This window comes from Carassius gibelio, chromosome A19 (assembly GCF_023724105.1).
Source record: "Carassius gibelio isolate Cgi1373 ecotype wild population from Czech Republic chromosome A19, carGib1.2-hapl.c, whole genome shotgun sequence".
Taxonomy (NCBI): domain Eukaryota; kingdom Metazoa; phylum Chordata; class Actinopteri; order Cypriniformes; family Cyprinidae; genus Carassius; species Carassius gibelio.
This window is the reverse complement of record NC_068389.1, coordinates 9827634-9852267: the sequence shown is the minus strand read 5'-3', so window position 1 is coordinate 9852267 and position 24634 is coordinate 9827634. Positions and strand designations below refer to the sequence as shown.

The following is a 24634-nucleotide window of genomic DNA, read 5'->3' as shown; positions in this document are numbered from 1 at the left end:
AGCAGATGTCAAGCCGTAAGGTACCCTGCAGAACCTGAAGAGGCCTTCGTGTGTAATAAATGCAGTGAGGTCCCGGCTGTCTTCATGAAGAGGTACCTGATGGTATGCACTTTCCAAGTCAATAGTTGAAAATACAGATGCGCCTTGCAGTAATGTCATCATCTCCTCCATGTGCGGCAATTGGTAGCTATCTACTATAACTGCCTTGTTGGGCCCTCGCAGATCCACACACATGCGGATCCCCCCTGTTTTCTTTTGGACCACAACAATCGGAGAAACCCATGGAGAAGAGTCAATCTTTTCAATCACACATGCATGCAAAAGTCGTTCCAGTTCCGTAGAAACAGCATCTCTCACAGAGAAAGGTAAGTGACACAGTTTGTGTCTGACAGGAGGTACAGATTCAGAAATGTTAACCTTGTGTGTAAAAGTTTTTACACAGCCCAATGTAACATGCTGTGATGGAGGAGTGGAGAGGGCACAGACTGAAGCAGATTGTGGCGGCGGCAGCACAGTGTGTGCATCAAATCGAAGCTGGAGTCCCTTAATCAGGTCCATGCCTAGCAAAGCCTTGCCATTGTCAACGATGAAGAAGTTTGCAGGACAGGTAAGGCCATATTTAGATACTGTAGCAGATAAACATCCTAGTACTGAAATTGGTTCTTTTAAGTAAGTAACTAAACCGGCAGTAGGAGCATGTAACAGCACAGTGTGAAAATGCTGCTCATACACTTGTTTTGGCAGGATGGACACTGATGAACCAGTGTCCACTGTGAGCTGTAGAGACACAGGGATGGCAGCAGGTATGGCATTTATGATCACATCACACATCAAATGGTCATTTTCTCCAGGTAGATAGAGAATGCAGACCTCTGGTAATTCAACTGAATGCACTGAACGCGTAGGAGCAGAACGGCAGACTCCTGCGAAATGTCCAGTCTTATTGCAATTCTTACATTTAGCAGATGCAGCAGGGCAATTCTGTGCGTTTGCAAGATGTCCAGCAGAGCCACAATGAAAGCATGTCCGAGCTGACGAAGAAGGAGCAGAAGCAGAGGGTTTTGAGGTACATGCTTTGAATTTGGCCTTTGGACGTTGCCATCCAAAAGCAGGAGTGGAATGTACAGCTTCTACTGGAGCAGGGTTGCTTGTAGCCATTGATTTTGCCTGAACATAAGCGGCTTCTAGCTGTGTGGCAATTGTTATTTCAGTCTCCAGTGTCAATTTAGATTCCACTAATAATCTTTCACGAATGCGAGAGTTAGAAATGTTTTCAACAAGCTGGTCACGCAGCATATCGTCAAGATTGTCAGCAAATTCACAAGTAGTCGCCAAATCTCTCAGTGCAGCAATATATTGCAATACCGTTTCATCTGTCCTCTGCACTCATTTCCTGAAGGCATGTCTTTCCATGACCACATTTCTTTTTGGAATGAAGTGCTCTTCCAAAGCTTTAATAGCATCTGCTAGATTGTCACCGGTATTAGGCAATGTATAAAACAGTTTCTGACCTTCAGTTCCGAGGCAGTGAAGGAGCAAAGCCCGTTTTCTGGCTTCTGGCCAGGAATCTCCAGTAGCATTAATGACAAGCATGTAGTTCTGAAACATCTTCAGCCATGTTACTAGTGGTATAGCAGGCTCACCGGGACAAGGCAAAAAAGGACTGGGAAATGGAGCACTTACTGATGCCATCCTCAGGAAATATCATTAAAAAAAAACTCCCCGTCGCCAATTTTGTTATGTCTTCATGTAGACAAGAAGTACAAGACTGTGTATTTATCTTAGCAAACTTTAATAACTACTATGAACAAGCAGATTAACATGCATGCACATGCTCAGCAGTCTTTCTTACTCATCTCACTTACTTACTATGTATATATCTAACTCAAGGGGCTTGAGTACCATCTAGTGGTGCATTAATGTAAGGACATCATACTGTTGCTATAGTAACGACCACAAGTTCATGCGCATTGTGCTCTTATTTTAGTGCATCTGTCTCACACAAATATTGAGATAAACTTTAGAAAGTGTTGGCATGCATATTTATATTAAATTAATTTATTTAAGGTGACAGACTTGTTACTTACTTGTTCAGATGGAAATTTATGGTGAAAATTATTATTTGGGTCATATTCCAAGATCTAGGCTAGAATCTGTGATTGTGAAGTACAGTAAATAACCACCAAAAGTCTCTTTAAGATATTCTAGTCTTTGATATCCACACCAGTGCAGTGACTGACTGCCAGTATACAGCCTCATTTAGGACATTTGATGGCGTTGGCATGCATATTACATAAAGTATGTTTTGTACATTTTCTCTGAAAATTATGGCGCATAAAAAGGGGGCAAAATAATTTCAGAAGGCCTATTATTTTATCACTTTTATTGCTTTTATGTTGTTTCTGTGTTAGATTCTGTAATTTAATCTTCACAGATTTCATACAGTAGTGTAATGCTATAGTTTGGAGATCATTATTTAGTTCATTTATTCATGTGATATGTCATGTTCATATGTCTATAACCACTGTTAATAAATGATAAACTTAATTACTGTCATTTAACATTTTACGTGCATGCAATAAATATTTGGACTTGTCAAACACTGTAGTGATACATGCAACAAACCCCAGAGCAGTATGAAACAATCACACACACACACACACACACACACACACACACACACATATATATAGAGAGAGAGAGAGGGAGAGAGAGAGAGAGTAATCTGGATTGGAAATTCACTCCCTCTATTCAAAAATATTGATAATATTATAATAGAAAATTTATTTTTGGAAATGCAAATTGTCAAACATTGTATGCAACTCACTCTGATTACTTTGTTGACATGATTAACACAGGACACGTGTATACTTTCAGAGCTGGTTCTTCTTAGAATTATTAAGGAGTTATTTCATAGCTTTGTCTGATTTATTTATCATTCATTCACTTATTTACTCATGTGGCTATTAAATATTTAGCCAATAAATGAGGAGGACAGTTTTCTTGTTATTCATGGCCACTGAAAGCACCACCATTCTGTGTGTGTGTGTGTGTGTGCGTCTGTGTGTGCGTCTGTGTGTGCGTGCGTGTGTGTGTGTGTGTGTGTGTGTGTGTGTGTGTGTGTGTGTGTGTGTGTGTGTGACAGACTCACTTGGCACATTTCATGTGTATGTTTGGTGGATTAGTGAGGGTTAGTCTGAAATTAATGAAGCATGCACTGGATCTCAATGATAAATCAAAGGTGTGTTTTGTTGTAACTAAGACATAAGCCCTGGTTTAAATGGCTTTTTGTGCAAATATTTTTTAAAGAATTACCAAACTGCATAGCAATGTTTGATTTGTTTTACACATTTATTTGTATATACATATACTTGTATTCAGCATGAACACACTAAACTTGTTAATATTTTTATTTCAAAACTTATGCCTTTATTAGACAGGGCAGTGCAGTGAGACAAAAAACAGCAAAAAGTAGAGAGAAGGAAGCAGGGCAGGCAAAGGCTATTACTCTGACATAAATGCTGTTCTTTTGACATTTTTATTCATCACATAATTGTGAAAAAATATAAACGTTTACAGAAAAATACATTAACATTAATTAAGCTGAAACTTGGAACCAAAGTGACTTAAAAAATTAGGAATATAACAAGTGATTCATGTTGCGGAGGCAATAAACAGAGAAGAGCTAGCAGTACACAGTTTCAGAAATCGTTCAGTTCAGAACAGTGCAAGCTTGAACAGAGTGGGATAAATGAATTGTGAAATTATAAAAGATTTTTCCCCAGCAGGATATATTTATTTTCTTATGAAGAGATGAGTTTTCAGCTGTTTCTTGAATATTATTTGTTATTTAATCTGGATCTGGATGCGCAAGGAACAGTGAATGAAAAAAAGGGCTAATAAGATTAATGAAATATACACTATATAAGAATAATATAAGAATATGTTTCTTGAGCACCAAATCAGCAGATTAGAATGATTCCTGACACTGAAGACTGACTGCTGCATATTCCGCTTCAGCATCACAGGGATGAATTACTTTTTAAAATATATTCAAACAAAAAAACAGTTAGCCTACTATTTAAAACTGTAATACTATTTTTACACTTACTGTTTTAGCTGTAAATACATGTAGCTTTGATGTGCAAAAGAGACTTTTAATTAGAAAGTTAACATTAAAAATATTATTTAATCACATTTTAATGTCAAATAAACCTGTTTAATTGCTCAGATGACAAATGAAAATGACTTACCTGTTTTTACTTTGTATTATATTCCATGGATGTTTACTGATTGCTTGCTAACAGTAACAACTGGATTAAAAGTAATGTGTTTTTTTAGTATATATCATGGTAGACCTACTTTCATGGATACAATAGTCATAAACATTTAAATAATACTCCACATTACTTGAAAGAATACCGTGGTGATATTATTGTACACGTTCATAGTCATAATGATATTTTTAATTAACCGCTGACACCACTAGGAACAGTCAGGTTTTGTTTTCAATGTTAAACAAAGTGAATAACCTTTAACAAAAATAATTATGCTGACTGAGAAAGATGTCATGAACCTACACCCGTTACGCGAGGGTTGTCTTGTTAGGCCATTCACACTGGACTTCTACAGAGGCGTTCATTACATAATGTTATTTGCATTTTAACATATGCGATCCGATTGGCCAAGAGGTCCTTTTGGAACTCATTATGTTAATGAGCCCCACCCCCTACGCTGGCATCCGCCCCTCTCTGCGCTGACATCCTCAGAAGCCGTTGACGGCTCTAACAGTGACGGATCGAGCCGCTCCAATATTATTTTATTTTTCCCTTTTCCTTTGTTTTGTGGAAAAAAAGAAAGGGGAGTACAAGTAAGCTTCCCTGCACACATCCGTCCTCAGAAATCCTCATCAGATCTCTTCAACACATAATCCCGTTTTGAGCTTCTGTAAGAGCTTGTGCTAACGGTAGCTAGTGCACGATTTTTGCTAATAACCCAACGATACAACCTCGAGACAAGTCGGGACAAGACCAGGTTAGTAGCTGTGTCTAATGGCCACTACAGTGCACTGAAGAGGTTTTATTACAGAGGTGTTTGTGATCGCAGTGTTGGGGTCTTGCTTTCCATCGGTCGGTGTCGGCTAACGTTAGCATGCTATCGACATAAGCTTATGTGTTTGTGTGTCACACACATCCTGATAAAGATATAACGTGTTGTTGTTTTTTAATAAGACCCTGTGAGGTTTTCATTTAAACTGCTAGCCATTTTAGCAGGTCTTATGTTCACGATGAGTTGAAGTAGTACGCCTAACGTTAGATTGAATAAATATATAAGACGTGCTTTGACTGAGACTGTATGTCAGACAAGTGCGTTGTTTTGGTTCAAATCAAATCTCCGGTTAACTTGTTCGCTTAATCATAATATCACATCGCACTTGAACTCGGATTCCAGATGAAGTCAGTGTATTTACCTCGACACAGATCCCGATGCTAATGTGCTAAAAAGCTCTTGGCCTCACTTCACGGCGCCATTTTGTTTTGTTCTCGCCATCAAACCCGCAGCATCAATTATACACACCAGTTCTTCCCCCGTGTTATATTCTTCGCTTTCTCCGGTTTATCTACTTTATGTTTAGATCAATGCAGCTGTTTTGAGATCTGAGTGGTTTTGCTGTTTAGTATATTATGAAACGTATAGGTCTGCCCTCTCCTCCCAGCACGAAACATGGAGGCCGCGGCTACAAGAAGCGAGGGAACCAGTCAAAACAGACGATTTACCGGGCTTATATTATATCAACCGCACGTTTTATATCAGATATCAGGCTTTTCATACGCTTAGATGAATTATTTAAGCATGTCTGTGTAAAGCTGCTCCGTGTCCTCACGACCAGTTGGGAAAGCGTGTATAATAATCTCTACGCAGCTTCTGCTGCTTCATGTCGCGTAGAGATTATTTTTTCAGGTCTATCCAAACTGACCGTCGCTGCTGCTCCTGATTTGCATCTGTCCCAATCACGGACACTGATGTGTGTGGGACACTGCCATGGATGTGATGAAGCAGGGCTCTTCACTCACGGATTGTGTTCACGTTGTTGCAGCTTTGTTTTTGAGCAGCTGTTTTACCTGTGCTTTTTAAAATTACCTTAAAATTTACGGTTGTTGCTTTAAAAGCTTACTATATATACATAGGATGTGTGTGTGTGTATATATATATATATATATATATATATATATATATATATATATATATATATATATATGTATATGTATATATATATATATATATATATAATGGGATTGCACAAACATTTTAAGAATAATTCATGATGATATTGATACTACAGTTATTATTACTGCTGTATGATTTTTAGTTAACGTTACACTACATTTCTGAATATTCTATGATGATATTGAGAATGTTGGCTGTTTTGCCATATATTCTTGTAACTGTTATTTTGTCGAAACCTAAATAAATAATTTTGTTTTGCAATTTTTTTGTAAGGAATGTTAATCTACCTGGATGGAGGGCTTGTAATCATTATGTATTATGTGTCTTATTGAAAGTCACACTGTTCAAGAAAAAATGTTCAATTTACAGTAAAAATTGGTTGCCAGATCTTTAAGCCTAAAAAACACGTTTTAATTTAAACAGACTTTTTCTTTTTTATCAGTCATAGTTTATGGTGGGAAACAATACTATCACTGAAATGTTCTAGTGCACACACGTTCATTATATAGCCTAGTTTAATTCATCTGTGACATCAAAATTCAGAGGACTTCATTCCGTCAAGATTGTTGGATTTTCAGTTCATGAGTAAAATGTCTTGTCTTGATGAGACTCAGACTTTTTGTTGTATACTGTAAACTGCACACTCACACCCCAAATGTACTTACGTAGTAACTTATTACAAAACATACATTTTAAAAATAAACATAACTATAATTTTTGGTGTCATGGATTTGTTTTTTTACAGTTGCAACATTTTAGATTTTTAGGGACTGAATATAGCCTAAATTTGCTGAAAAAACTATTTCAGTAACTGATTTAATTGGTAACACTTTTTGTGGGAATGTCAGTTCATGCTTTCTTATTTTTTAATAGGCCTATGTTTTTTTTGTATTTAGAGTTAATGATTTTGTAAATTTGTGATAACCTACAGATGGCAAGATTTAGGCAATTTCAGTTCATGCCATACTTAAGGATACATATGTGATTTTGCAAATGCTGTTCAGTGTTTGACATTTATTCTTATATCATAGCATGGTGAAGAAATGCAGCTTTTCGTTTTATCTGTGTCAGCTGGAGTTCATGGAATCTGTTTATTTTAAAATCCGCTAGAGATTTTCTGAATGTATTTGTGTTGAGTGGCCATTACAGGCTAGCCGTAAGACAGCCCTGGTGTTGCTATAGATGCATCCCCTCGCAAGGCAGACACAGAGGAACAGCATTTATAATGCACTACCAGTCGCCTATGGCTTTTTTTCTGCCTTTAAAGAGTTTGTGCCAACTTCATTAACGGATTATATTGAGGAGTGAATTTATGAATCAGTGAGCAGTTTTCTGATGTACTGTACAGAAAGAAACACAATTTAGAGGAGAACATTGGTTTTGGGTACTGTTTGGTTGTAACTTGCTGCTTGTCTGATGGGTTTGTGCAGTTTTCTGTCTGGTCTGGCGTAAACTTGGGTAAACCAGATACTGATGTTGGGCGATATGGTCATTTTTCAAATTGTTATATCGTCAGCCCATGAGATCGACGATACACGATATTATTGTGCATGGGTGGAGTAAGAGAGAGACTCTTTGTTCTTGTCATAGCATAACTGTTTGGTGTTTTAAACCGCGCAGGTGCGCGAGAGAGAGCCTGTGGAATCACCAATAATCTAAAAAATATACTTTAAAAGACACTGACAAACTAACGATATAAATACTGTATTTAAAACGGTTAGTTCATATATAGTAGGGCTGCTCCGATCACGATCGGCCAATCATTATGTGCATCTCGTCAGTAAAGCCGGTTCTCTAATCAGCGGTTAATTCCATCAGGTGCATGATTTCACATAGAGCAGCTGTTACTACACAGAGCCGTTGTTAATAGAGAAGATGCGCAAATCCACATTCATTTTCAGCGTTTATTTGTGCATCTTCTCAGTTAACAACGGCTCTGTGTAGTTACAGCTGCTCTGTGTAGTTACAGCTGCTCTGTGTGAAATCATGCACCTGATGGAATTTACTGCTGATTAGAGAACCGGCTTTACTGACGAGATGTGCATTGACGATCGGCCGATCGTGTTCGGAGCAGCCCTAATATATAGTCTGGCGCAACTGTCATATCACTCGTCCTGTGACAAATCTGCCGCATCTGCGCACATGTTTTCCACGTGGCTCGAGCCGTGTCTGAGAGGCGCGTCTCATGCAGGCAGTCTGTAAGTTCTAACCTGTTAACATGGGAGCCGAATTAAAAACTGATAAACCACGCAGCTGAGACGCTTGCCCCACGTATCCAGTGTGTCGCTGGCCTTACTCATCCACTCTTTTTAAAACACATTTGTTGGGCTTGATTCAAGTAACCGCACAATGGCAAGAGCACTTTCTATTTTCTGAATTGCCTGATCATTGCTTCACATACATTAATAAGCGATTACACAGTTACCACAGAATCCACACTATAGAGCTCAAAATGCTAGCGGGAAATGCTGGCAGTGTTTCCCACACATTGATTTACAGATAAATAGAATAGAAAATAGATTTCCCAAAAGGCCTTGAAGACACGTTTCAAAATCAAAACTTTGTGCTGGTGTTTTTATATGAATGTATCTTTGAAAGGAACTGTTTTCAGAAAAGTTTAGATGTCATTTTCATTTAATCTTTCTAATAACACCCGATAAAGTAGCGTGTATGAGCGGAGCGCTGCTTTGATTACAGCTGTTACCTGGGAAACCTCTATTTCTGCTGCTCCTAAAGCTCCTCCTGCTGGCAGATCATTCATTTGCATTTTTAATCAATCATTCCCGTCTGCTGTTTACATATAGTCCATATTTTTTGGGGGGGAAAGATTGGAGTAGAGTAGATATAGAGTGTAAGTCTGTGGGAAACACTGGCTGGTATCGTTAAAATTTCAGTTCTAACATTGGTACTTTTGACAACACTATAGAAATGACATGTCATATAACATATAACTGAAATGACACAAACACCCTCCCTTCATGCCTACAATTGGCTGTTCAGTTTAACATTCATTTTGATTCTGAACACTTGAAAGGGAACACCCTTTCGACTCATCACACTCATCTCCCTTTTCACTCTCTCTTTCTCTGTCAGTCTCAGGACTCACCATACTCAATGAGCGTACAGCGCAATGTCAGAGCGCTCTGGGCAAACGGCAAAGGGGAAGGATGGCAAAACCAAGTATGCGTCTCTCAACCTGTTTGATACCTACAAAGGAAAGAGCATTGAAGCACAGAAGCCTGTTGGTGAGTTTGCATCGACTAGAAGCTTATGTTTAAAGTAATGTCTGTAATCTCTTTGTATTTGTATCAACAGAAAAGTAAAATGGACCCTGTTAACTTTTCTAATGCAATTAATTGAAATAATGAAACCTATACAATTTAGCAGCAGTTTATTAAAAGTTTAAAAATAAATATTTTTTTATTTTCCCCAAATGTTTATTTTTTCTGGATTCCGTTTGAAATTTTTTCATTACATTTTAATAATTAAAAAGCTTGTCCAAACAAATTAATTGATAAATAATTAACAATTTAATAATTTATTTAAATGTTTACAAAAAATAGTACCCTATGAAATGTTTTATGGATTCATAATTTAATATAAATGTATTATCAAAAACCGGTGGTAATCAAAAAGTCATAAAACACGAACAATTTAATATTTCTATTAAAATGTAACTAAATAAAAATGAATAGTAATTTAAACGTTTTTTTTAGTTCAGAGAGTTTTTTAGTTATATTTTTATCGTCATTCAAGAAGCACATTATCCTGTAAAATAGTAATGTAGTTCTGTCACAATTTCTTCAAGTTAAACAGAACTTTTATTTTTGATTCATTGTTGTGCAGACCTTTGATTTTCTGTGTGTCAAAATATATAAAATATATATGACAACAGTTTTATCAGATTAAATGGTGAAATGCTTAAGTGAACTCTCAGAGCTGCTCATGTCCTCATACAATGAGACGGCAGACGCTGAAAACACTATGAGCATCATGCATGCTTGAGTGTGTGATGCATACTTGAGTGTGTGTAGTAGATGAAACTCATGTAGAAACATGTAGTTTTTTTTGCACTTTATTGATTATGGACAATAGTCCATATTGCAATTTAATTAAGTACAGCCCTACTTTCGATTTACTCAACCAAAATGTGTGAAATTCAGTCACATTCTGTGTTATACTGTAAATTACATTTTTATGACTGAATGCTGTGATTCCATCCTTTTTTATGCATTTTGGGAATAATATGGCTCTGGGTTTCCACTGCAAGAGACTTATGTATTAGCAGGAGGTGATGGCTGCTGTGCCTATAGGACTGATGGAGTTCATCTGTCTTTGTCAAAACTGTGTGATACGGCTGTTGCATATTAAGACAGTGCAGTCCTTTACAGTGTGCAATCGAAGACCATAATCTGTACGGCTTTTCTGAAACAAAGAGTCTTCATGTTCATTGAATTTTAAGTTTCTTAAATCCCACTCTGGTTCCACCCTAGTGTTAGTTAAACCAATTCCAGTTTGGCCAGCATTGTACAGGGCAGCTCGCCGAGACATAGTTCTTGTTATCATCGTTTTCCCTGCTTATGTTTCATTCTGTAGCTGAAATACCAACTCTAAGCAGCTGTCCCTGTTTTCCAAAATACAATTCCCCCAGCATTCCAGGCTGCTTTGCTCCAGGAAACAAATAGGAGACTGAACGTGTGTTTTTCAGTTTCCGAAACTGCCAATGACTGCTCTGTGCAATGCTCAACCTATTTTGCATGGGCCAAGTCTGTCGTGACAGTGTTCAATTGGGATTTTTGACCAAGTCAATTTCGAGTCGACCACTTGAAACAAATCCGCATAAGATAGTTTTAAGATAGTTTTGTTCCTTTCACTGGCCATCCAAGCTTTCCTAAGCTGTAATGGATGAAGGAGTTTGATAGTGCTGCTCAAGCCGCAGTCTCTATTGCTTAGTCTCAGGCTGCATCCCTCAAGACCGTATTGGGTTTCTGCGCTTGTTTATTTACTTCTCCTGTCCCTTTTCGACTTTCAGTTGCCCCTCGTCATGGCTTACAGTCTCTTGGTAAAGTTGCCTCTGCACGGCGCATGCCCCCCCCTGCCAACTTGCCTAGTTTGAAGGCAGAGAACAAAGGCAACGACCCCAACGTCTCGCTCGTTCCCAAAGACGGCACAGGATGGGCAAGCAAGCAGGAACAAGCAGACCCAAAGAGGTGAGGCATGTTCTCTATTTTGAAGGAGGTACAATGCATGATGATATTCTTTGTGTAATTCCCTACACAATAAATATAAAACCCTTATTTGCCTCATCGCCATCAATATAACTGTCTACAGTGTGAAAAAAAGCTCAACAATGCCATGATTATCTGACAATATGCTCTAATTGTGCACCGTTTTCACTATGGACCACCCAGATCCTTAAATTAGTTTGTTTGTAGAGAAAAATCACTCTGGTTTTGATTGGACTGTAGAAAACTCAGGCAAAGTTATAATTATCTTTGGAGACCTTCCTCTTTCTGCTGTCTGTAAATACAGTCTGATTGGATACATGTCCATGCCTGCCATGTAATGTCTGTTGTTTTTGTTATGATTTTTCGCTGTAGTACCGATGTATTGTCAGCAGCGCAGCCGGAGTCGCAGCAGCCTGTGGTCTCACAGACGTCTGCGCCGAGCATGCCGAGAACACCCCCAGCTCAAGAGGTGCCATCACACAAACATGAATTATCTCCAATGTTATGCATGTTTTTCAACAAGTCTGAACTAATGAAGCCCACGTCTTACAGCTGTAGTTGATGAATGACGAGACACATTCCAATGAACATGTTTGTGATCAAGTCAATGATCTCAGGATTTTCAATTTATATTGAATAAATTTATTTATTCATTTTTGTTACCCTGGCATGTCGTTGGGTTCTTGACAAATTTGTATGTCTCTTAGGCCCCAACTCAAGCTCTGGCCGCAGGGCCAAAGTCCTGGGCTCCGGCCAGTGTTACACTTGGAGTACAAGGAGATGGTAAGATACAGTACCAAGAACATGCGTGCAGATGACAACTCACTGTGTGTACAGTATTTGAAACAAAAAAAGTTACAAAGTAGTAAAAAAAACATTTCCTATATAAAGAATTGTTTAATTATCTTAACCTTTTTTTTTTTTTTTTTAATCAGCACTATATCATAAAAACAAATTAGGGTGATGAACTTGGTTGAATTACTAACTTAATAACTACATTTATTATTAAGGAACATTAAGAAATTTAAACATCGTTCTTTAAAGGGGGGGTGAAATGCTCGTTTTCACACAATATCCTGTTAATCTTGAGTACCTATAGAGTAGTACTGCATCCTTCACAACTCCAAAAAGTCTTTAGTTTTATTATATTCATAAGAGAAAGATAGTCTGTACCGATTTTTCACGGAAAAACACGACTGGTTGGAGGCGTGACGTGTGGGCGGAGCTAAAGAATCACGAGCGCCAGTAGGCTTTTGCGTTGAGAGCGTTTGGAAGCTGTGACATTACCGTGAGGGAAAACCCATCATCCAAAACAAACCATGGCTTACAGTCAGATTCAGCCGTTTATTTATGATCCAGAATCAGATCCCGAGGCTGAAACGAACTGAACGAGAGCAGCAGCAGCAACGACTCGCTCCGAGTGGGGCTCCAACCGGGGTCTCCGGCATGGGAGGGGACTAGGGCTGCCCCCAAATAGTCGACTAAACGTTAGTCGATATGAAAAGGGCTTGGTCGAATACATTTTGATTAGGTGGTTAGTCGCAAAAAAAAAAATCACGTGAAAAAAGTACGCAATCAGGGGCTGCGCAGACATCAAAGCAACGAGAGATCAACGAGATCTCGTGTCTCGCGGTATACCAAAGCGCACTTGATGAGGAGCAGCATGCAAGAGAAGGATGAACTAAAAATGTACTTGGCAGATAAAACAAAGGTCGATTCGGGACCATTGGCATGGTGGCAAAAAAATAAAAATAACATCGATATCCAAAGTTCACTAAAGCAGCTAAACGCCTCCACTGTATCCCTTCCACATCCACTCCATCAGAGCGCATCTTTTCAAAGGCCGGCTTTATTGTGAACAAGTCGAGAAGCTCCTTTCTTCCCAACAATGTAGACAAGCTGGTGTTCCTCTCACATAATATGAAATAAATTAAATCGAATTGAAAGCTTAGGTAATAATGCTTAATATCTGTAAAAAACGGGTATTTTTATAACGGTTAGGCTATACAAATAAATAAATACATATTATTTTTATTTATTCGTTTTCATATAATGCAGAAGTTGTTTTTTTTTATTCTGTAAGAAAAATTAGTTTGATATTTGCAATTTGCTGTTTCAGTTCAAGACTCGTCGTCTTAATGGCAGTTTGCGGCTTTGCTCTGATATTTTTGATTATTAGTGTTCTTTAAATTATTTGTTCCACATTTTGTCTTAAATATAGTTGTTCTAAACAATTTAATCAAATACTTAGGCTGTTGATTTGTTTGCCGCCTTCTTTTTTATTCTAAGTTTTGGCGTTGTGCGATGTGCCATGTGCATTTATTAAATTGTTCGTTTTTGTTAATTTTCCTTTTATTAAATTATATTAAATTTCCACTGTAATTTTATACCAAACAGCGTTTTTGCGACAGTATTTATTTGTTTTGTTTTTGTTTTCGCCTTTTGTACTAGGCCTAAGTTACTAAAACGTTTATTTAATTTATTTTAAAGAACAAATTGTATTTTATTTTATTCAAAACTGTTTTTTTTTTTTTTTTTTGACATGTTACTGTTACAGTTTGTATTTTTGATAATAAATTATTTAAATGCACAGGCAGTCTGATTGCTGTTTTTATGTTATAATTAGCCTATAACGTTCAGGCCACTGATTTTTGTGTCTGGAACGCTGTATAGCCTACTTTAAACGCTTTACTATTCTGTTTTAAGCGCTTCATTTTCATTTTGAACGCGCTAACATCATGCTTAGCATATTCTGTCATATGGAAGTGTTAAACTTCAACTTGGACTATAGGCTGCCTTTCCTTGTATATACGCAAGTTTTTATATTAATATCATAAATGAACGATTATTCGACTAATTGCAAAAATGCAGGTGTGTTAGTCAACTAGGAATATCTTTAGTCGGGGGCAGCCCTAGAGGGGTCGCACTAACAAGGAGGCAGAGATATTTTAAGCAGTTTTACTCACAGCCTGCGGTTCCAACACACGATCGTGACCCTTTTTCGTTGGGATTGCATCATCCTTAAGAAATAAACGATACGCAAATCCGTCGTCAAACTGGGCCTTGTTTGTAAAACAAGCATCTTCGAAATGCAGGGAACAAACAAAAACACTTGCACAACTCCGTTGATGCTCTGTAAAAATAAACTCCATCCACTGGTCCCTTAATGCTGTTTTTTTTTGGTAATCTGTGCAGGGTTGTCTTTCCCTGGCAACCAAAAACACACTTCCTTTGTGACTTTTCGCGACGCTCTTGCTCTGATCAGTGAAATGTCTGTGCTGTGCTCTGCTCTACGGGAGTGCGCGCTCTTCCGGCAGACGTGCCCTCAGGACCCATATAAGGAAATTCCGCTCCATCTAACGTCACACAGAGCCATACTCGAAAAAACTTTCCGAAACTTGTGACAAACCGGAAGGAGTATTTTGGGAACAAAAATACTCCTTCAAGCGTACAACTTAATTTTTGAGACTTTGTCCATGTTTAGCATGGGAATCCAACTCTTTAACAGTGTAAAAAACTCAGTATGCATGAAATAGCATTTCACCCCCCCTTTAAGTCCAAAATATCAGTGGACACGTGCTGTAAAACTATTGTAGTTAATCTTTGTTTCATCATGTTTGCTTGGACATGAAAAGTGATGTTTGTAGTGAAGGGTCTTCTTCATACATTGAGATTCAATTCCTTTTGCTTTCTTCACAGGTGGAAAGGGATCAAACCAACCGTCGCCATTCTCTCGCGAGGAATTTCCCACCCTGCAGGCGGCTGGAGACCAGGACAAAGTTGGCAAAGAACAGGTCACTGCAGATCAGTGGTATGGGCCAGGACCAAGCCTCCGCCCCCAAAGTAAGCATGATAGCCCTTCTCTTCTTTCGTTTGCTGATGTGGTGATTTGTGTCTTTGAGCATGTGGTACTCGTATCTGTTATCTTCTGGTGCTTCTGATTCATATTGGCTCACATATGTTCAGCAGTCTCTCGATAAATAATTTGTTGCTTTCTGTTCCAGACGTAACAAGTTGGCGGGATGGTGGGGGCCGGGCATTGGCACCCACCCTGGCTGGGGAGGTAGTTGCGGAGGGCGGTCCTGGGGGAGTCATGGTGATGGAGGGTGCTGCTGGGGCCCCTCCCATCCCACAGCAGAATGCAGCTTCTCACGGGCCGCCTAGAACTTCCCCATCCAGTAACCCCGCACTTCCCCTCCCCCAGCCACCTATTGGCCCGCAGTTCCAGGCTTACAGAGGCATCATGCCTCCCTTCGTAAGTTTTGTAACATTTTGGCCCATCTGTAGAGAATGTCTTAAATTGTGATTGATTTGTTCAATGCATTCATTCATTCTTTCTGGGTGGTTTTTCTGTAGATGTATCCACCATACCTGCCCTTCCCACCCCCTTATGGTCCACAGGGACCTTACCGGTACCCAGCCCCAAATGAGGCCCCTAGGTAAGAAAATGTATATGCCTTCAGTTGAGTAGAAATTCAACTACTAACATTTATTTCCACAGGCATCTAGTTGGCTACTCTAACCTCCTCCTGACTACTTCTTGCCAGGTTTTCTCGGTCACAGGGTGGAGTAGGGCCTGATGGGCGGCCCCCTGGAGGCCCCCGGGGTGAAGTGGTAAAACGCCCATCCATCCTCAAACAGGATGATCTGAAGGAGCTGGATGAGCTGGATCATGACGGAGATGAGGGCTGGGCTGGTAAGAGAAAGCCTTACAATTACTCTGGCGCATTAGATTGGATTAATTGGGTAACTCTCTTATCAGGAAATGTTTTTTTGTTTTGTTTTTTGATTGTTAACCAAATGACAGTGGCCAAATGTTTGTGAGAAAAAAAATTTAACCCAGCATTTTTATTGTTCTTTCAATATTGGTATAGCAGTGCAACATATGACTACAGTATAATAACCTTTTCCTGTTGATTTGCTTGGTTTCTAGGAGCACAGGAGGAAATTGACTACTCTGCAAAATTGAAGTTCAGTGATGATGAAGGAGAGGATGATGGGGAAGAGGAACGGACTGAAAGCAAGAATGGAACCCGGTAAGCATTTCCGAAATGCTTTCCCATTGGTTGATTAATTGAACTCTTTGCACACAGAAGTTCTTTTTGCATACTTTGTGTTTATATTTTGTTGTAACAGGGAGTCAAGGGAGCAGCAGAGATCCCAAGATGGACCTGCACCTGTTTCACGTTCTCGGGCATCCAACAGTGGAGGGGATTCGCGTCAAACCCCTCCTTCCTCTGCTGAAGATGGCTCCACGTCCCCCTCCAGCAAGCCAGGCTGGGCCGAGGAGGGTGGAAACAGCTGGAGCAGTCAAGCAAATGCAGGATCTTATCAGGTATGTATCTCGTATCCCCATCCAGGTGCAAGCTCCTTGGTACCACTGGCCTTTGCCAAATAATGTACAGTCACTGTGAGGACAGGAACATGCTTGTGGCATTTCCTGGATGACTCTCTGATTGATACATATACCCCTATGCAGGGGCGTAGGCCTGGACTAAGTGGCCCAAGGGAGCAGCTCTCCCCCTTACCAGGTCCACTTCTTGGACAAGGGCCCTACTCCTACTACCACCAGGTACATGGGGAAAGGGTCCGAGTAATAGGACGGATACGACATGAAGCACTAGCAAAAGCATGTTAGTGATGGAGATGGTGGTTGGATTGGTGAACTTTAGTTAATAAACTACCTTCTGTTAACAGGACCGGCCTTCGAACCAGTCGCCAATCTCAGGCCCCATCCTAGCCCCCCATATGCCCAGTGGTGCCCAGGCACAGCAGCAGGCAGGGGCAATGCCTGGTGGGACGACCCCTCCTCCCTCCAACACCCTGCTTCCCCAGCAACAGGGTGAGGATGAGGATGAGACATGGCGGCAACGGAGGAAACAGTCATCAACTGAGATCTCTGCTGCGGTAGAGCGTGCCCGGCGGCGGCGTGAAGAGGAGGAGCGGAGGATGCAGGAGGAGCGCCGTGCTGCCTGCGCAGAGAAACTGAAAAGACTTGATGAAAAACAGCAGCAGCAACAGACTATGAAACCCAGCAGCCCCAGTGATGCTCCAACAAACAGCCCTAGTCCTTCCTTGTCTGCACCTGCTTCATCTCCTAATGTCAGTCAGCCACCATCACCCTCTGTGGACATTGAAGACCCTCTTCTATCATCCACTCAAGGAAGCGGAACAACACTAGGGTTGAATATTAATAACCGACAGCGGGCTGGCAGCAACAGCAGCCATGACTCCAGCACTGGTTAGTTTTCCATAAATAGTTAACCAAAAAATGTTAGTGTTCTTGGTTGAATGGACAACATATTTCTTCATCATTCAGACACTTGGTGGACTTTTCTTGGTCACTTTCTGGTAGAGGTTGATGAGCAGATTACAGCATTTGTTTTAAATAAGTTTAAATGTAACGTGTATGATCGTATGGTTTCCTCTTCCTTCAGAATCTCAGCAGGCTCTGCAGCCTCAATCCTCCCAGCATCCACAAATCCTGGATGTCCCAGTGCCTGGAGATGCCAAGGAGGAACCTGTGGTGCATATCCGCACTAGAGGTGGAGATGACACAGTGAAGGTGGTTGAAAATGTTGGTGGAACTGGACGACAGGGAAGTGGTTCATCTGGGCAAGGCTTTTCCAAGTATCAAAAATCACTTCCTCCTCGTTTTCAGAGGCAACAACAGGTTTGTTTTGTGTTGGATGTTTTGTTTCTAAATATGGAAAAAGTTGTGGTTAAAGCAGTGGTTTTCAACCAGATTCCTGGAGGGCCCCAGTCCCAATAATTAGCACATTATTAAGAAAAGCATTTTGCAAAGATTATTAAAGGAAAAAAAACGTATACTCAATATGTACTCAGGATTCCTGGAGGGATAACATTTAACAAACATATGACTGTATACTTGGGTACTTAGATTAAAGTTTGCTAAACATAAATACTTTTTGATCTGTATCATTTGTGGACAGGAGCAACTTCTCAAACAGCAGCAGCAGTGGCAGCAGCAGCAGCAGCAACATAACCAGGTTGCCCAAAGTCAGCTCCAGTCCCAGCCTCAGAATCAGCAGGGCCCCTCCCCTGGTGCCACACCACAGTCTGGCCCCAAACAACCAACCCTTTATGCACCTGGCTCAATGGGACGTCCTCCACCTCTGCCTATGAACTTTGATCCCCGCTGGATGATGATGCCCTACATGGATCCCCGAATGATGCAGGGACGTCCCCCACCCATGGACTACTACACAACCAGCATGCATCCTACTGGTTAATAAATAACTGAGATTAACCGTGAATATTAGTCTGACAGTCTTGTTGTCCAGAGATAATACAGGCTTTTATGTTTCAGGGATGATGAGTCGAGAGCGTTCTGACTCTGGTGGCTCTGGGTCAGATCAGTTTGATAGGCAGCAGCATGGTGGACCCCCTCATCCCCATCGTGGCACACCCCCAATGGATCCCAAACTGGCTTGGGGACCAGATGGTTTTCCAGGGGGTACTGAGGGTCGAGGTCTAAGCTCCCCTCTACGTCAGAAAGCTGTTGAGGAAGAGGAGGCTGGCAAAGGTCAAAGGTAACAAGAAGCTTTTTTTAAACTTATATATATATATATATATATATATATATATATATATATATGTATATATATATATATATATATATATATATATATATATATATATATATATATATATATATATATATATATATATATGTATGTGTGTATATATATGTATATATATGTGTGTGTGTGTGTGTCTGTGTGTATTTATGTATTAAAGCAGTTTTTATTAATTATTCCAGATTTCTTTTTTGTTTCGGAAGCATGACACATCTTTTCTTTTTTTTATGTTTCTAGAAGTGACACTCCTCCAATACTTATGCGGGAGGGAGGCACAGCTCCCATTCAGCCTCCCAGTTCTCCATCTGGCTCATCCAACCAAACCCCACCACCTCTTGGGATTCAAGTTGGGGGCCAGGGTGCTAGCCACCATGCCCATCATCAGCCCTTTATGGGTGGGCGAGGAGGTTTCGGTAACTACCCTGACAATGGATCCAGAATGGGCTCCCACCTGCAGCAAAGGGCCAGTAGTGGAGGGACATTACATGGTTTTGGCCATCAGGAGGGTAGTCAACAGAGCCAGATCTGGGGGACTCCTCATCCCCATTATGACCGTAATGGCCGTTCTGATCACTCGGCCTTGGAGACCAACTCTCATCTCCAACACCATGGTCCTCCTGCTCATGCCCCTCATTTCTCCCTTCATCCTCATAAGCAAGAGAATGGCAGAGAGCGAGAAAAAAGGGGGGAGCCAAAAAAGAGTGACCCTTCACCTCCACTCCATCAGCTGTCCCTTTCCCCTTCCTGTTCATCATCATCATCTTCCTCAGCTAGAGAAGATGGTAGTGGAAAACAGTCACTACATAATCAGGTACCACCACCGAGTGAACATAATACTGGATCTGCTCATGCTTCAGGAAGGAAACAGGAGAAGATGGGAAATATGCAAAATCAGCCTCCACAGCATTCTCTGCAGCAGCACCACCACCCTAAATCCAACCCTCGCAGTCGGGAGCACAAAACTGAGACACACTGGGGCCCGAGGCCTGGTAGCAGTAGTGCAAGTGGGGGCCCAAATCATAACAGAAAGGCTCCAGGCTCTGGAATAAGTGGAAATACTGAAGAATCTGCAAATCAGGGGCCTGAGAACAAATCCTTTACTCACTCAGATGGCACCACAGTTAAGCGGGCAGGTCCTATTAAGAAACCAGTACTTAAAGAGATGAAAAGAGAGGGTGGTGAAGGAGGAGGAGAAAAGACTACTGGAGTCTCTGGTAAAGATAAAGAACTAGATGCTAGCCAGACTGCAACCAAACAAGAAACGGCCTCTGGGGCCCAAGCAGCTTCAGCACTCGGTGGGAAAGAAGATGCAGCCTCATCAAATAAACCCAGAACTGGTGGAAAGGAGCGAGGTAACCCTGGGGGTACAGGTAAAGGATTCAAAAATGGAGAAAGCTCTATCCAGAATTCTGGCTCTTCAGCTCCCCAGTCCAGGAGGGAAAGAGAGCATTCTGCTGAAAGAGGAAGCACAATTTACCATGCATCTTCATCCAGAGGGAGCCGATCCAACCGTGGTCGAGGAGAATTCTACGGCCGAGGCCGGGGTTACAGGGGCACTTACACTGGTAGTGTAGGTGGTGGCAGCCGTGGGAAAGCAGGAGGCAGGAACAGCAGGGATTATAGATCAGCTAACAACAGTGGCTACCACCATGCACCTTCTAATCAAGAATACAAGCGAGAGGCATCCTCTGGTAGTGGTAGACATGGACATGGGGGCTCTCACCCGAATCCGGGGCGTGCTAGAAACCGAAGTGAGACTCGAAGTGAAGGCTCTGAATATGAAGAGGTGCCAAAGAGGAGGAGACAACGGGGATCTGAAACAGGCAGCGATAGTGCTGGGAGTGACCTTGCTCACTCTGACAAGGAAGACCGCAAGTCAAACACCAAGACTGGTATCGGAGGAGAGAACCCTACAACAGGTTCTTCTTCAGCTCCAATCAGAAACTCCCAGACAAGAGTGTTCACACCAAGGGGAGTGCCATCTAGACGTGGCAGAGGTGGTGGTGGTGGAGGTGGAGGTGCTGGAGGAGGTCTCCACAGAAGTGGAGGCAGTGCAGGAGCATCTGGTGGACACAGATCTGGACCTGGCTCCGCTTCTCATGGCTGGTCTGCAAAATCTGCAACTGTGCGAAAGCATCTGACATCCTCACAGCCACCCCTTCCTAAAGATACAGGCCGTGGAGCCAATAATGACAAGAAGAAAGCTGCAGACCAGAATCCGTCTCAGAGTCACAGTGCAAATCCCTCCGCACCTAATTCCTCTGTGCCTACAGCTATCCAACAGGGCTCCACCGAGAATGGAAGTGCTGGAGCCCCACTGTCCTCAAGTAATGTTCCATCAAATGCCTCTGGCACTCCTATCCAGACTCTTCCTCTGTCTGCCCCTGACGGACGAAGTTTCCCTAACAGGGGATTTGAGCGCCCCCCTCGTCGCAGACGGCACGGACGATCTCAGCATCAGCAGGACAAACCTCCCAGATTCCGCAGACTTAAACAAGAGCGAGAGAATGCAGCCCGTATAAATGGAAGCAGTGGAATTATTGAAGTCGTAGCTGGACAACAGCAGCAGCCTTCTTCACCGTTGCAGAATTCCCTGCAAGAAACCAATAGCACTCCCAATGCACCTACCGCAGCTGTTGCAAATGCAAACCACAGTGTGTCTGCAACTTCTAACAATAATAAGAATAGCAGCAACCTTGGGGGTGGAAACCAAAATTTCAACAGCCACCACCACCATCACTACCAGGGCAGCTCCCAGTCGCACACTCAACACCATCACAACCATAACCCAGCTGGGGGTGCCAAATCTCCAGACGTCTCTAACCAGAACTCTGATCAGGCCAACGAGGAATGGGAAACAGCCTCCGAAAGCAGCGATTTCACAGAGTTTCGGGAAAGAGAGGGTGGAGGAGGTGGTAAACCCTATTCCTTCCACCACCACCATCACCATCACCACCATCCATCAGGAAGAGGTGGTGGTGGTGGCGAGAGAGAGATGACCGCTAAAGAATTGGCCACCAACAAGAGAAGCTTCTCCAGTCAGCGGCCTGGAATGGAGAGGCAGAACAGAAGGGTTAATGTCGGTGGTGGTGGTGGAGGAGGAGGAGGAGGAAGAGGCCCCAGGGGTCCACCTGGCGCTGGTGGGGCGTTCGGTGGAGCTGGCAATGGTGGGGGAAATCGTGGTGAGAGGCGTGGCAACTGGCCCTCTCCTAAGAATAGGAAGTGATGTTTTGGTTTTTTTTTATTTGGAAATTTTTCAAATGCATCCCTCTATCATTGGCCACTCTTTTCTGTAAAACATCTTCCCCCTTAACATGTTAATACTTTATTATCATAAAAGATTAGTTAAGACCATGAACACATTCTAGTTCTTTTGGTTTATAGCTTTTTGTCCCTTACTTAGAAATTCACACTGTCCTTTCACACTCCCACAAATCCTGAGATTTTACATATTACACCCCATTTTTAATGGAAATATATCCTGACTAAAAATGCATTTGACCATATGGCCCATTTATGTTTGCATATACAAGCATAAAATGACCAATCAACCTAACAAAGATGTGCTTAGTTTGTGTATACTGGGCACGTTACGTGTACTTGTGTAAGAACTTGTGGCTTGAAGTATATATGAAAGGCCAAGGTTGATATTATGTACTTGTGTATTCACATCACATGTTGGATTGTGGAAGTTGCTCTTTTAATGAGAACAAATTTATCATATTTGTTTCCCCCCTTCTTGTGTTATTTTTCCATTTTCAACCTCTTAAAAGGTGAGGATATATATATTTTTTTCTAATTCTTCTGCAAAGCAGATCATTAAAATGCATTTTTTAAAATATAACCCTCTTAATTTTTGGTTCAAACTCACATATTACTGTGCCCACCAAGTATAACACCAATGCTCAGTCTTTTTTTTTTTTTTTTTGAATATCACTGTAGTGCCCACTTTTCAGAATTATGTGGTGTATTTTTTTCTTTTCTTGTTAAGTTGTAGGCTCTCTCTGCTCATTGCTTTGCATTGGTTTTCAAATAGTTTCATTAGCTGTTTTGGCCTCCGCATGGAATTGTAGTCTAATAGTGCACATTAGACGTGTTTATATTATTAGATGGTGATCTTAATTGAAGGTCCTTCAGAGGTTTTCTAATGTTTTTTTCATAGTTTGTTTTTAGAGAACATCCGTTAAAAGATTTTTTGTCTTGCACGTATATTAAGCCAGTAAACTCCAAAAATCTCCTCTAGGATAAAAATTGTTCAATGTGCTTTTTTTTCTCCTCCAAATGAATGGCTATATATTGGGCATCTTATTTGACTAGGTGTCATACTGCAGTTCCAGGTTATTGAACATGATTAGTATTGTGCTACTGTTATATTCACTTACCAGTTTTAGGGAGTCTAGAGATTCACCCCGTTTTTTTACTGTAACCTAGAAAAGCTCTCAGTCCAGTGTGTATTTCCAAAGTCCCCCAGAAAATGTCTCGAAACTATGAGCAACTGTCTTACATCCTCGGACTGATCTTCAATATACCAGTCATCTCATTGAGACTTAAGTCAATGCCAAGGAGTCTGTGGCCCTTTTTGAGTAGTGTTACAAAATGAGACATTTGTTCAATGTGCAATATGCCTGACGTCAAACAAAACCTGCCCATCCAGGGAGCCTGAGCCCAGGTTAACAAGAAACCGCAAATGCTTGACGTCTAAAAAGAAACGGATCAAAGCATTGTTCCCTCCTCATTTTGACCAGCATCTGTATCCTAATGGTGTAAGTTGGGGTTTGTTTGTTTTCTGGGAATGCCTTGGTCTAATGAATAGCTTTGAAATAATAAGTAGGGCTTTCAAATGACGTGTATGTGTGAGTAGGGCATTTAAAAAGTATGTGTGAATTTATATCGGATCTCTACATGTAATGTGTTCTTTTGAGGATAGGACGCTTTGTGAAAGGCGAACATGAGTCCCAATTGCCCACCTTTTCTGACACTATTAGGATGTTTATTTTATCTAGGATCGTGTGTACATGTTAATCCAAATGAAGTGCAGTGGAAAAAATCTTAAAATCGATATATATATATATATATATATATATATATATATATATAATTTTCTACCTAATAAGGAAAACAACTAAAATGGATTTATTTGACTTCTCTAGAACATGTTTTACCAAGCATGGTTTCGTCCTCAGAAACAGCTCTGTTGGTCTGTTCATTAGAAGCTGTTCTCCCATCGGCTTCCAGTGCTGTTTATCACCCCTCTTAAACCTAAACCATTGGTGTGGTCACATTATATGTACCAATATTGAATAGAAATGTGTATTCCTTGAAATACTCAGAGATTGTATTATACTTCTAACTATACCAAGGTACCCGAGGTTATTATTGAAACCTTGATATACACACATGTATGTATATTGGTATGCATCTGAGTTTGTCCGCCCCAACTTACATTCCCACACAGGTGTTGCTATTTTTAAGTTCAAGGGAGCAATGTACAAGCAGAGAAGTGTCTTATTATAATAATAAAAAAGTATACAGAGAAAAAGTTAAATAAAAATCTTTTGTTTTAATGGAAGATCTGTG

At 40.9% G+C, this 24634-nt stretch overlaps 1 protein-coding gene across 5 annotated transcripts; it reads left to right on the top strand.

Annotated features, from left to right (window-relative positions):
* Window positions 1-205: 205 nt before the first annotated feature.
* LOC127935513 (protein PRRC2A) lies at window positions 206-24626 on the top strand. 5 transcript variants are annotated; one of them, XM_052533444.1, is made up of 18 exons: window positions 206-607; window positions 745-803; window positions 966-1066; window positions 9322-9473; window positions 11261-11438; window positions 11829-11925; window positions 12164-12239; window positions 15156-15299; window positions 15461-15711; window positions 15813-15895; window positions 16004-16152; window positions 16390-16492; window positions 16593-16791; window positions 17154-17697; window positions 17894-18129; window positions 18410-18704; window positions 18787-19009; window positions 19295-24626. In XM_052533444.1, the coding sequence occupies exons 4-18, from the start codon at window positions 9359-9361 to the stop codon at window positions 22281-22283; spliced, it is 5682 nt and encodes a 1893-aa protein (XP_052389404.1). In that variant the 5' UTR covers window positions 206-607; window positions 745-803; window positions 966-1066; window positions 9322-9358; the 3' UTR covers window positions 22284-24626. The 5 variants fall into 5 exon arrangements, with proteins under 5 accessions (XP_052389404.1, XP_052389402.1, XP_052389401.1 ...); XM_052533442.1 differs by having other exon boundaries at window positions 963-1066; XM_052533445.1 differs by lacking the exons at window positions 206-607; window positions 745-803; window positions 966-1066 and adding exons at window positions 4746-5034; window positions 16936-17028.
* The last annotated feature ends 8 nt before the right edge of the window (window positions 24627-24634 follow it).

Coding starts and splice junctions, on each gene's coding strand:
- LOC127935513 (XM_052533445.1), top strand. CDS start 9,359: ATGTCAGAGCGCTCTGGGCAAACGGCAAAGGGGAAGGATGGCAAAACC. Junction 15,712..15,812: donor GAGGCATCATGCCTCCCTTC/GTAAGTTTTGTA, acceptor GTTTTTCTGTAG/ATGTATCCACCATACCTGCC. Junction 16,493..16,592: donor GAAAGCAAGAATGGAACCCG/GTAAGCATTTCC, acceptor TTGTTGTAACAG/GGAGTCAAGGGAGCAGCAGA.